We start from the raw sequence: 13,538 nt of genomic DNA, 5'->3' as shown, positions 1-13,538 counted from the left end.
ATGGAAGAAGGTTTTCTTCCCATGTGCTGAAAGCTTCGTGTAAACAACGACCATTCTACTAACATTGTAGCAAGCCAGCATAATGCCTCCTTTTCCTGATACAAGGGCATTGAGCTACAACATCTAAAATCTAGGTAGGATTTAAAAATACAGTAAACATGCAATTCTTAACCCTTAATATTTCTACATAATCAGATTTTCCTGGCTGAGATCTAAAGACCCGATCTTCAGATATTCCTGACTGATAATTAAATGTGTGGTGTAGTGGTCTTGCTCTATTTTAACAGGTTATAAACTCTGTTTGCCAACTACTTTATGTGCTACTTAGTATTAATATTAAACTTTGCTGTAAAATACCTAATCCTTATTGATAGACCTGTAGAGAGATGAGTAAAATAAACAAAAGTTCATGTTCAAATATTTTTCATATAATGCCCATTTAAAAATAATTTTATTATAAAACAGTACTTTTTCATACACCTGATCTCATTGAGCTGCTATTTTAAAATGCAGCAATTTCAAATTCTTTATTTTGAACAGCAAGGGGTCTAAACTTAATGTGTTTTTGAATATGATTTTATTATTTGCCAATATTTTTAGTAATGTAGAAACTGCTGGGTTTTGTCATTATGAGCTGAAAGAGTAACTGTGTTGCTAATCTGTCTCAAGCCTACGGTCCTAATAGGTGTAGTTCATGCAACAGTGGAATAAAAAGAACAATCCTTCCAATGAATTAAAGGGAATTGTCCAAAGGACCAAAGGTATATAGCATGAAAAATCTCATTCAGTGGAGGCAGAGACTGATGCATCAATATGTTTGCTAAGTCTGTTTGTAATTTAGTTTTCAAATTTTGATCCCCATAGTGGTCCAACAGCTAGCTTGTATAAATAAAGAATGTTTTGCAAAGCAAACACAGAAGTAAGATAAGGAACAATTGATATCTTACATGAGCAAAGGAGTTGCTACTGTCTATCTCAGACACAGCAGCCTTGTACATAGCCATTCTTTCTTTCAAGGAGACAGTCTCCTGGAAATCCAGCGGTGTGTTATCAGCCCTGGGAGCGCTGTCTTTAGGTTGTCCTCTTACAGGTTTGCGAGAACCCACTGTAAGTAAAACAGACGTCATATTTTCCAAGAAGGAAACAGGTACCTTTTTTCCAAAACTTGAAAGAAAAGCAGTAGAAAAGGACAATATTATCCACATTTTAGCAGCTGTATCTTATTTTCAGTTTACAGCTTATTGAGTACAGAAAAATATAATTCAATTAAGTTTTTGAAACCAGGGGAAATTCCTTGGGGAAATAACAAAAAACTTTTTTTTAAAAAAACCCAAACATACAATTTTAATAGTATCATAGTATATTTTTTCTTGATATTGTTACATTTGCATTATTTTATACTGTAAAAGTCATTGTAAGTACTACAAATAACCAATTATAATTAGATATGTTCTAATTAGCTTTATACATTACAGTATTCATTTGCTTACAGAGCCTGTTCAGAGTTGATTGTAGATTTCAGGTGTTTACTGATACTGCATTAGAGTATGTTTTAGTTGGTTTAGCACTACTAAAACCTCATTAAAAATTATCAAAATTACTAGCTACATTTTAACCTTATTTTAAGGTGTGAAGGTTATAGGCTTATCTATAAACATCTGCAATTCCACCACAGTGAATGTGGAGGCAACAGTTCAGAGTAGAGCTGAATAAGCAGCACTGAGTTACTAGCACTAGGATGTTTTTTGTTGCGGATTTCTACATTCATATGACTGTATTAGAAGAATTCCACATATCCAGAAAAGTGCCTTAAATTTAGTGTAAAGATATTTTTCTTTCTTGTTTCAAATCAAGGGGGAAAAGTATGTTGTGAGAGTCTATCTCTGATCAGAGGCAGAAGAGGATTCATATAATCCTACAGGCTGGAAGTTCCTCTTGACCTGCCAAGGTTTTTCTACAATTGGGTTGAATGACACTGGATTTCTGTAACCAGGATACTCCCTTCCTTTTTGGGAGGGGAGGGAATTTTAAGAATTCAAGAAGATATATTTTTAGTAAAGCCACCAGAATCTAATTTTTTTAATCCCTGTGCTTGTGCAGCAGATACCGGAGCACCCTGATCTTCTCTAAATCCATCTATATTCCTCCTTGTCCTTGCATAATAGGACAGAATGAATTTGTTGCAACCTGCATTGCTTTTTTTTTAAACAGTTGTGTTTTCTGAAATTACAGAAACAACCTGTGTCTGAACTGATTATCTCAAACCTCCACCCTAGCACCCTCCCAAGAACGATAGATCTTGGAATTTCTTCAAGTTGTGGAAATTACTGACTTAGACAAAGGAGAGAAGGGGGCAAGAAGAAACAGTGTAGATACGTCCTCCTGTTCTGTGTAATTCAAGCCAGTAGGTATCCAAACTAAAACCTTAAAATCTATTTCCAAACAGGAAAGGAAGGTCAAAGAGGAAGCTTCAGATGTCAATGGCTTTCTGCTAGCCATTGAGAGTTCCTTTGTATCCTTACATATTCTGGGGCTGCTGACACCCTGTCTTCCGCATTCTGGGTGTGCTTTGTCACTTCACAGCACTGGACTGTTGGTTTTTTTTTAAATAACATTTTTACTGTGTACAATTAATTTATGCTTTTTTCATCTTGCTGATGATTTACAAGCTTACTAAATTAAGCAAATCAACTTATTTGCCATAATTTTTCTTAGAAATGAGAAAGTTTTCTTTGTACAGTGTCGGCTATCTCATAATGTGTGTATAAAACACTAAGGGCATACTGGAGTACACTTAGCTTTTCTACCATTCAGTGCAAAGCAACACCATTTACAGAACTATTCTTCTCTTCAGAAAGAGAAAAAAGCTGTCAAAATCCTCTCCTAGGCATTTATTTTTTTCAATTTTTAAGACAAATTAACCAGTCTCCTGAAATACACACCCAGTGGAGACCAGCTCCACTAAATCCCTTTCTGGAGCAAGTAGAGGGACAGAAGTGATTTTGGTTTATCCCTTTTTATATAAGATGTAATTTGGTGACTCTTCTTGGGGCCTGAGGTCTGGATAGCATTTGCCAGTCAGCTCATTGTTCTGGAAGCCTAACTGTAATACATGGTCATACATGAATGAATTACAAAAACATGTGCTCAGTCAATCACAGTTCTTCTTACCTGAATTGGTTCACTTCTGATTACTGTTTCATTTTACTAAGGCAGTGGCTGAGAACACAAAAGATGCAGAAAAAATTTTCCCCTTTTCTTTTTGAAGTACCCACTCTTTAACCTTATGAAATGCAGCAACAAGACAGACTTTCCAAAAAGCTGCCTGAACAGATACAGAACAGAGTGCCAGGGGAGCGATGTCCCACCAAACGGGTAATAATGCTAAGGCACATCTGGCCTTTCTGTCTTTTCACTGTAAAAAAGCTTAGCTGGCACGAGTGACAAGGTCCGGAGATAGCAAGCAAATATAACAAGCAACTGTAATCTTCAGTAAAAATCAGACGTAGACACAGACATGCAGGGAAGAGTGGTGTCAGTGTAAACATACTGGATTTCTTAGTATTTTTACCTGACCTTACTCATAACTTAGATGAGGATAATTTTCTTTTTTATTATGCATATCCCATGCAGTACACTTGCATATTTCATGTAATCATGATAGACAAAAGAATTGCTACATTTAGAGAAAGAATAATAGCAGCAGTAAGAACCAGTGAAAGACAGCTGGAAGGAAAAAAAATGTTTTCAGAGAAAGTAGAAATCAAAAGAGGGAGAAAATTTCTGTTCTTAAAGTAAGAAGTGTGTACATTAACCCAAATATAATCAAAACAAAGGAAAAGTTGAAAGTATGGTTCGGCAACCCTGAGGGATAGTCTGCTATAGCCAAACAGTGTCAGTTAATTTTTAAAGACAGATTGAATTATGTAACAGACTACTACCAGCATGATATTTATGAAGCATTGCTTTAATTTTCAGGAATGTTTGGGAGTTTAAAAACTTCCTTGGTAATCTTGTGATTCAACAAGGCATTCTTGGATTCTACCTAATCGTAAGCATGTGAATAGTTTCATTAAGCGCACTGGGAATACTCATGAGCTTAAAGTTAGACATGTGATTAAATTCCTTGCTGATTTGGGGCCAATTAATTTAATGGACTGTTTTAAAAAACATTTTAATAGATACATATGATTAGCCAGCTGGGAGTGAAGGTAATAGAAACTATTCTCTTGTTAGCTTTAAAACAGGAAATGCCCTCTCTTTAGAAGCTAGGTTTTTTATAACATGATGTGAAACTCTTCGTGGTCGTGCAAGAGATTATGTGATCTCAGCTTTTGCTCATTCATTTTGTTCATTTTGCTTAAGAGAACTTAAAGGTGTAATATCTTCTGATTCTGTCAGGGATAAAGGTGGGCTTGTGATGAAATAGTTTGCAAGAAGCATGTTACATTTACCAAAGTGAGGTATGCCAACAGAAAGCTCTTTGCTTTTGTCATATGGGACTCATACAATAGCATCTTTTTTAGAGAATTTATTCTTTAATTACTGATAAGTTACGTCAATTCTGTAAAGTAAACGGAGCTTGGCAAATCTTCTGTGCATAATAGGACTGGAGAATTCTGGCTTTCTGTCTTTTTTTCTAATGGTATGACTACATTAGCTACCACTTTTGGGCTTCTCCAGGTTGTCACGATGAAAAGCAGTATGAGTATTGCCTTTATTGTTTTTCAGTGGAGACAATAGAAGTTGTTGGTACTTACTCATAGAGCTTGCTGTAAATGTTGCTCGATACCTTTTCTAGGAAAATAGGGTTTTGCCTTAATTGGAATGTCTAGCAAAAAGTTCCATACCTCTTTAGTGGTTCGAGGGTATTGCTGTTGCTGAAAAGTTGAAGCAAGTTGACATATATATCATCATGGGTTATAGAAAACTCAAACATCATAGTGATAGGAGAAATAATCTATGGATCAGCATTATCTTGTATTTTTCAGGACCTGAATATTTATTCAAGTGCAGAGTTGCAGATTTCAGTGCCTAACTTCAGCTATTAGAAGTTTAAGAGTTTTCACCAGTGCTTTCAAACACTCAAATGAGTCTATAGGGAATTTACTTCTCACAAGACTGTCTGAATGCAAAATGGGATATTATGGCTCTCACAGGAGCAGAGAAAACCACTATCCCCTATGGGTCTGTCACATTTTTAGAAAAAGCTTCCTTTGTTAGAGGCATTAATTGCTGACTATGCATTTTTACGTAGTTCATATTCTTTGTTATTCCTGGTGGACCAAAAAATGCTTCTAAAACATACTGTGCCCAATTTAGACTCAGAGGCAAAGCAGGTATGCATTCTGTTCTCTTGTTAGAGAGGAGAAGGAAAGACTTTGTACTAGGAGAGACTAGAAAGAGAAGGAATAAAAAAGTGGCCCTTAGAACCATATTATGAAAAAAGATACCTATAAAACCTGAGATGTAGAGAAGATCCACAACAAAATACTCCCACATGGGGAACTGCAGGTCTATCTTGTTGATGGAAGAGAAGGTTATGGACTGATATGATCATAATGTGTAATCATCCTCCCAAGAAAAAATGAGTAGGTGTTAAAGATATCTTTAATTTGGTAGGAAAGAAAAGGAAAAAAGATAGCTAATTGCTGAAAGTTTAAACTGATAAAGGATAAGGTATTTATTATGCTCGTTGTTCAACCAAACCCAACATCATTAGCTAGAAACAGTCTTGCACACGGAATTTTCCTTTTCTCCTTGATCTGCTAGAGTCTGGAATTGCTAAACATGCAGGCTAAACATTTTCTGATCAAAAAAAGAGTGGAGTCAGTAACTAGTTGATACTCTGTAGATGGATTATTAATTTTATTGGCAGAGTGGAAAAGTCTTTTTATGTGATTTATTTGCGTAATCTGTTGTTTTACATTAAGTCCTAGACACTCAGAACTCAATAAGTGAATTTCTGTCAGAAAATTGCATCGCCCATGTTCTTTCTCTGTTAAAAAAAAAACAAAACACAGATATATACACAGATATATACACCACCAGTGGTGTCCAGAGTGGGATGTGCCACCACTGGGGCTGTGCAAGACAGTCCATTGGGGTGCAGAAAGAAAATGGTTTTTTTGTAAAGAAACCCTTTTTAAAGAAAAATGTATATATTTTTTATTTCATTCATCAGACTTGTATTTGTGCATATGTGGTCTAATGTACATAATGTAGAGTAGTACATGTATACAATTTGAAGAGAAACACATATACAAATACTGAGAGTGCATGCTCAGAAGTGTTTTACTAGTAGGGGTGGACCATCAAAAGGTTTGGAGACGACTGCCTTAGAGTAAAGTGAGACATCAGATTAAAGCGGTAATGCTAACCTTCTGAGCTGTTGCTGTGGCCATTTTCTGATGACATCTTTTCAAAGATTGCTCGCCCTCTTTTCACAGTAGACCCCTTCAGAGAAGTTTCAGAATGGCTCCCAGGCTGGGTCTTCAATGTTGATAAAAGTGAACTTCTCTCACTTTCTGTTTCCTGTTAGAAGATACCAAGAGGTTGTATGTTAACAGCTATTGGTAGGAAACAGATGTGGGTTTTGGGGGAAGGAGAGAGTATGAAGAGGCAGCACATTAGAAGGAGGTGCCATTTTGGGGGAGATGTTCTCCAGAATGCCATAGGGTAAATTTCTGTAGCACTGCAGGTTGCAGATGTGTGCTTCACAGTTTATATTTCAGCAGACAGTGATGCTTGGCAGTTTTCCCATTTCTTACCTGTGTTTTTTTCCGCAAGGCAAGAATGGTGGTGGTGGTAAGGATCACAACAAAAGACACCAGTTCCTCATTTGTATGTAGAAAAGTCGATGGAGGGATTATTGATTTCATTTACTGGTATATATGAATATGTAGAATGAAGAAATGATGGCTTGGAAACCAGGTGTACATGGTTATTTGTATTTCAGAAATTTGGAGTTCAATTCTGCTGTGACCTATCAACTGAATTTAGCTTATCACATAGTGGGTCAATGTTCCATACAGATAGTTTACATAGTATCACTAGTATCTCATCATCACACTGTGGCCTCAGCCCTTTTTGCCTGTGAGGCAAAAGGAGTGAATTATTGCTAAGCCAGTGTTTCCGAGGTGGTGTTTAGGGGTGCTTCTCCGTCCTTCAATGCAATATGCTACGCAGTATGGATCGGACACAATGGCTGGAAAATCTCAGCTACAGCTCTTAGATTAAGTAAATAACTGAAGCAGCTGTAGTAGCAAAAACATGCCTTTTTGCAAGGGAATAACTTGAAAGGCTCACTGCGTGTCCACTTCTGTTGTCCCTGTAAAAGCGGTGGCGATACCCAAAGAGAGAGTGGGTAGGTGGTTGGTCCAGTGACTCCATAAGTCTTTCCAGAAAGATTTTACAGAACTTATTTGCCAGAGCCCTTAATTGCTCAGATGATGTATGTTTTCAAAATGTATGCTTTAGCTTTTGCTTGAGATTAGCTGAAAGATTTTTGCATGATGTGTCAGCATTGAAACAAATGACTGAGTAGACTATAGAGGCTAAAGATATATTACCATGAGTATTGTAAATGCACTTTTTCAGAAAAAATTGCTATGGTATCACTGATTGTCATTTAACTTTTTGCATCGGTCTCTCCCCACCCTTGTCCATCCCCCAGAAGAGCACTGCTGCTACTGCTTATATGGAATTGAACTTGAAAGGTAAACTTGATTACAGTGGATAATTTTAGCAGATAGGCCAGGAGGTACAATCACCACTCTGGAAAACCTCAATGTGGCTAGATCTAAAGGTGGTATAGGGGATCTTAACCAGTACTGTGGGGTTTGTTGCCTTTTATTTAGCAGGTTTATGGAAGATAATTGGCTTAAAGTTAATTTTAATTATTCTCTAATTGCTTATACAGTTAGCAGCATATTTTCCTTGGCTATTATGGAAAGTATTTTTGGCGCTAATAGCAAGAGAAAGATTTCTGGAATGAAGAAAGTAGCTGTCTTTCTGCTCCATGACACCTCTACTCTTCTTCACTAGTCTGTGGGACACTTTCAGGTTGTATGTCACACAGAAATGGTACGGTGGCACAGTGCCAGTAAGATAAGCTCTGTGGCTAGGCTGGGTTACAGTACAGGGCGACAGCACAGCAGCACAGGTAGGATAGAGAGCTGGGCCAGAACACAGGTATGCTGAGAGGAATGAGATACTTATGTGCCGAGGGTATCAGAAGACAGCAGGTGGCTGAAATGAATAGGGTGTTTTGTGTGGGAAGGGCTATAGCTTCAAACTGCTATTCATTTTGTACCCTTTTCCAGAGTTCATTATCAGTTACAATTACAACCCAGTATTAATTATGATATTTTGGTTTAAAACAGCCGAAGAGCTGACCATTGTGTCTGAAATCTGGTACGGACAGTCCGTGATGCAGAAATGGCTATGCAGAGGAGAAATGAAGGATGGGGGCGGGAGAGGAGAAGTAAAAAAAATGCAGCTGTGCATGTTGTTAGATCAGCCTGAACATGTCTGTCTCCTATTTCTCCAGTTCTGCAACCAGCCAGTGCCTGGCATAAATGAGAGCAGCCTCAGGATCATATTGCCACTGCTTTCGGTAGTCAACGTCTGAGAATCACTTTAATGATATTATAACCACTGCAGTATTAGCAAAACATAGAAAACTCAAAATACACTGTTTTCAACTACCATTGGCATCTTTGAGAACAAAATAATCCTTTTTTTTTTTTAATTCCTACTACATTTTTCTGTAGTTACCAGTAACAGCTAGAAAACTTCAAAATTTACTGTTTTGTATGCTTATTTCTGGAAGCTAGGGACCATATAAATTTGATTTGCATTTTTCTCAACACTATTAATTCTGTTAACTTGTAGCATATTTCTATAGTGTTTTTTCAAATTTTCATCTCTGCAGTAGCAATTCCATTACCTACAAAATTTATATAAGTTAGTATTTTGGATATTTATTTTAATAGGAAATAAAAAAAAATATTTCTGAGTCTTTTTAATATCAGTTACAGGAATGTTGGCCCTAGTTAAGAGATTTTCATGTACATTCTTTTATGGCCAGACTTCTGAGATGTTGGCCACTGTGGCAGAAGGTATTTTCATTCAGTTTATTTTCCCATGTTCAAAAAAGCGTATGTGTCAAATAAAATTGGAAATCTGGGATAATACCTACAAGTTGCTTAGACATGAAATATTCCCATTTGCCTTTAGTGTTCGATTTTTCCACATGTAGTAAGCATTATTCCCATTTGTCAAGAATGCTTTGGGTTTTTTATTCGGTATTTTTGTAGTTTTGAGATTTCAGTAAACAGTGTCAATTACCAATTCTAGGAATACTCTTTTCAGTTTTATACCATTACATTAATTTTTCATCCTAGTCCCATGAAGCATTTTGTTGTAGGTGACTGAATGCAATCTACTGTAGTTTCATATTAAGTAGTTTGAGACTGGTGTTTATTGTTCCAAATCTCTTTGTTAATTTGTCTTTTGATTTCTATGTACTGCTGCCTGTAATAATATACCCAAAAAAGAATAATTATATTTATTCTATACTGACACCGACATTTTGGGGGACTGCTAATGTTTTTGTCCAGAAAATATACTTACACTGTAGTGGATCTGTAATTATAATACATACTCTTTTAGTTGTTTCTAAATAAGTTCTCTTTATTTTTATAGCTAGCTTTACCTTTTACCACAAAATTGCACACTTCTCCATATTCTTTAAATCCTCGATTAGGTGAATCCCTGTGTAGGTGAGTGGTCCATTTAATGGTGTCTGTGAGGATGGTGCTGTTCTGATAGACAGTGGTGACGGTCTGGGGCAGAAGTAGTGCATGCAAAGCACTGTGCAGAACTTCTTGTTCTAAACAAACAACTTTATGACCATGACTGTCCCTCCCTTTCACTGTCACAGAACCCCCACATGACAGTCTCTGGATGCCCTAGCCTTGTTTTGCAGGCAGCATCCCTGTCTCAGTGGACTCTCTCAAGGGTGATTTTCTCACACTAGTGCTCCAGCTGAAGTGCTAGAGCTCAGATTTGGTCTCAGAGAACTGTATTTCCGACTATGAAAACGTTATTGAAAGGTGTTACCATTACCATGAACTCCTTTTAACCGGCATAAATTTAATTTGCATACAGTTTTATTGGAGTATCTACCCAGATAGCCTAATGACAGTGAATGGTAAAGACATCTTTTTAATAAGGATAGAATTAACATAAATGCCGCTTATCCATAAAGCACTGAGGTAGTGCCAAGAGGTCCTTAATTAGAGGCTAATATATGCAACTTTTGAAAAAGTTGCCAAATGAAAACTAAAAGAAGAAATTAGTTTTTCTGATTCAAGCAGGTTTCAACTCATGTCAAGTTTTTGTAACTGTTATGTGTGTTCTCGGTGGGAGCACGTATTCAGTTGAGACATAGACTGTTGTGCAGAGAGCCCTGTTTAACGGCATTAGTTCAATTTTTTGTTGCACATAATTTGTTGAAATGTGTCTATATTTAAGTAACTTTCTATCATGATTACTTTAGCTTTATGCACTGGCTCTGATATTATATTCTATTTTTGAATGAGCTTCTCAGAAAAAGATGACACAAGAAGGTATTTTTATGTCCTGATCTCATAATTTAGACATGATGAAAAGAATAAAGCACTGGAGTGCCAAATTTCAAGGAATACACAGTCATTACATTTAGAAATGCCAACAGTAAAGATTCCAATTTCAGTGGCCTACTGAGTGATTATGCTTCATTTAGGTAGTGGATTTTCCACGAGCTATCCAGTCCTGCACTAATCTAAAAGTCAGTAAGGCAGAACACATAAAGTTTTAAGTAGAGGAAAACTACCAAATTACTACTACCTTTTCTGCATACACTGAACTACGATGCATTGGAAGAGGAATTTATTTGTAGGCTCCACTAAAAGAAAGCCTGTGTAAGAAATTATGAGAGGTAGAAGGAATTAGGCCCAAAAAGAAAACATAGGTTGAAAGTAAAATAATAAATCCACAAATGGATGATGAAATAGGAAATGAATGAAGCAGTAGGTTAAGTGTTTAGTAATGAAATCTATTGCTTTAAAAATAGTTACATAAAATCTTGATCCATTAATGCATTTTATTGTGATTGTAGCTTTAAATACTTGAGAGTTGCTATTAAAATAATTTTTCTCAATAACAATTCAAGTTATACTTAAAGTATAAGCACTTTTCTGGGCTGGTTCCTAATGTTTACCATTGCCTACAAAAGCTGGCATCTCAGATTCCAGTTCAAAACAAGAGACTCCTTCTCTGGAGAGTACACAGGAATTATTTGGGTTTAATTCTAGAGCTGAAAGAGCTGATAATATCTCCTGTGAATCACTCAATCTCAACAAAATATTAAAAAAAAAAAAGATAAAGCAACATAGTCTTGGCCTAACTGGGAAAAGCCTTTGGAAATGCCAACATGAGACAAGTCTGTGTCTGATATATTTCCCATTTGTAATTAAAAATATGATGGAAATCTATTCTGGTGCAATTGAGAAGCAGGGAGTGCATGGAATCCTGTCTACCATCTGCTGGAATGCTGATGGCATTATTAAGATTGATGACAAACCCCATGAAGTGACTATTACAGAGGAGTGCTAATAATACCTGCTGTATAAACTCTATGAAGCCAGTAAGTAAGCTGTTGAGACAAAGCCACGATTCTTGGTTTATTCTCTGCAATGCACCACTTCACTAAGACAGAATTTCTCAAGAGGTTTTAAAAAAAACTCCTATGGCTGCCTGGAACCTGCTCATTCATTTTATCTCCAGAACAGCTCCAGAGATGCTTATCCTTTTCAGCTGTTATAGACAGTTTTAAAATAAGGCTATTTTTATTTTTAGGTAGGGTATAAAATAAACTGTGGTATACATGGAACAGAGGCCCTGAAAAGAGCTTTTTGTCAACCCGAGGAAAAAGATCTGCAGAATTGCTGTCTCAGAATGGGGCTCTACACCAAGAAAAAACATTGAGAGGCTAAATTCTTCTTGAAATGCCTATAGATTTCACTCGTAATTACTAAAACTCCCACTGATTTGCCAGGTATCACCATAGCAAAATTAGTAGAGGGTCCCTGGTCTTACTACTTAAAAAGTAATTGCCTAATTCTTTGCGACAAACAGTGAGATTATTTTGTCAACAGTGTTTGGCATAGATTAAATTATTGAGCTGTTAAAAATCTGTTCCACAGAAGGAATATCAGTTATACACAGCTCATTGTATTCTGTAGATTTGAAACTTTATAGCAGGTTTCACAGTATGATCATTTGTGCTAAATCAGCAACTGGCCAATGGTTTAAATAGACAACTATGGGACACACAGTAGCTACAGAGATTTTCCTTCTTACACCAATACTGTGCAATGGTCCATCTCTACTGCCATTTTTGGAAGGCAAAGTAGTTGTGTGGTTTAGAAGCACATAAGGAAACCGGGGCCAGAGTTATGTAATTTGACAGTGACTGAACATGAGCTTTTTTTTCAAGCATGTGATACTACAGTGATTGAGTAACCTTGTTTAAAGTAGACCAGCTTCAATACCTTTAAAAAACTAAACCAAGATAAAATGTATTAAAATTGCAAAATAAAAAACGTGGTAGAAGTGAATCTTACTGCAGCTTTTTAAAACAAATTGAAATAAAATCACATACAAGTCAAACAGAATTTATAGTAAGTTGGTATTAAGTTGGTAAGTCTATATAAATCACTGGCAATACACTACCAGCAAACATGCAGAGTAAGAAGTCCAGAGATCTGAGACAGATCTGTTTAATATATAATATATTAGAAGGAACAGCGACAAAAGACTGGAGAGGATACAGGCAGCATCGCTCTGTAACCAGCATGAACAGGCTACAATTTGCAGGCTTGGTTCAAGTTACAAAAACTGTTTTCTAGACCAGTGTGATTAGGAACCAAGAATAATGTCAGTTCTTTTTCCAAAATCATGACCTGTGGCAGCATAAAATACTATCTCATCAAATAGGAGGCACAAATTAAAATTTAAAACATAGCAAAGATAAATGCAGTAGCTTTCCTCTTCTACCTACTCTTGCTTTTTTCACTTTTTGATTTACATAAATGTACCAAACTTTTCAATCAAACATGATAACTTGACCTCTCTGTTTATATAATAATCCCAAAATAATTGCAAACAATTATTTTATCACAATATTAAAAACCTCCACTGTTCTGAATATTATGGTTTAGAACAATAATGTTCTATTTAAAGCTTCCACATTAAATTTAGCACCTTTTTTTTGCATTGCAATTGTAGAAGGAACACTGCTGTATACTAAATTCCTGTGTCAGCTCTAAGTTTATACTTTGTTCTTTATTACTTTTTTTTCTCTTACAATGCATATTTAGGAATGTAATTTTACGAGTCTCAGTGTTTTCACCCTGACAGTGGAAATGTAAGAACCACTATTTCATCAGGGCTCATGTTAATTGCAGGTATGGGACTGGGAAAAAAATTAT

General features: G+C 36.2%; 1 protein-coding gene across 1 annotated transcript in view; it reads right to left on the bottom strand.

Moving 5' to 3' along the window:
• The window catches only part of XIRP2 (xin actin-binding repeat containing 2), a 42,344-nt gene that overhangs the window by 17,949 nt on the left and 10,857 nt on the right, over window positions 1-13,538 (bottom strand). The window contains exons 2-3 of the mRNA XM_010148055.1: window positions 6,381-6,534; window positions 948-1,105 (exon numbers count right to left, since the gene is read on the bottom strand). Coding sequence (XP_010146357.1) covers window positions 948-1,105; window positions 6,381-6,534 — 312 coding nt within the window. The remainder of the gene's footprint in view (window positions 1-947; window positions 1,106-6,380; window positions 6,535-13,538) is intronic.

Source organism: Eurypyga helias, unplaced genomic scaffold (assembly GCF_000690775.1).
Source record: "Eurypyga helias isolate BGI_N326 unplaced genomic scaffold, ASM69077v1 scaffold9193, whole genome shotgun sequence".
Taxonomy (NCBI): domain Eukaryota; kingdom Metazoa; phylum Chordata; class Aves; order Eurypygiformes; family Eurypygidae; genus Eurypyga; species Eurypyga helias.
The sequence above is the reverse complement of the archived record's forward strand: the minus strand, read 5'-3'. Positions and strand labels throughout refer to the sequence as shown.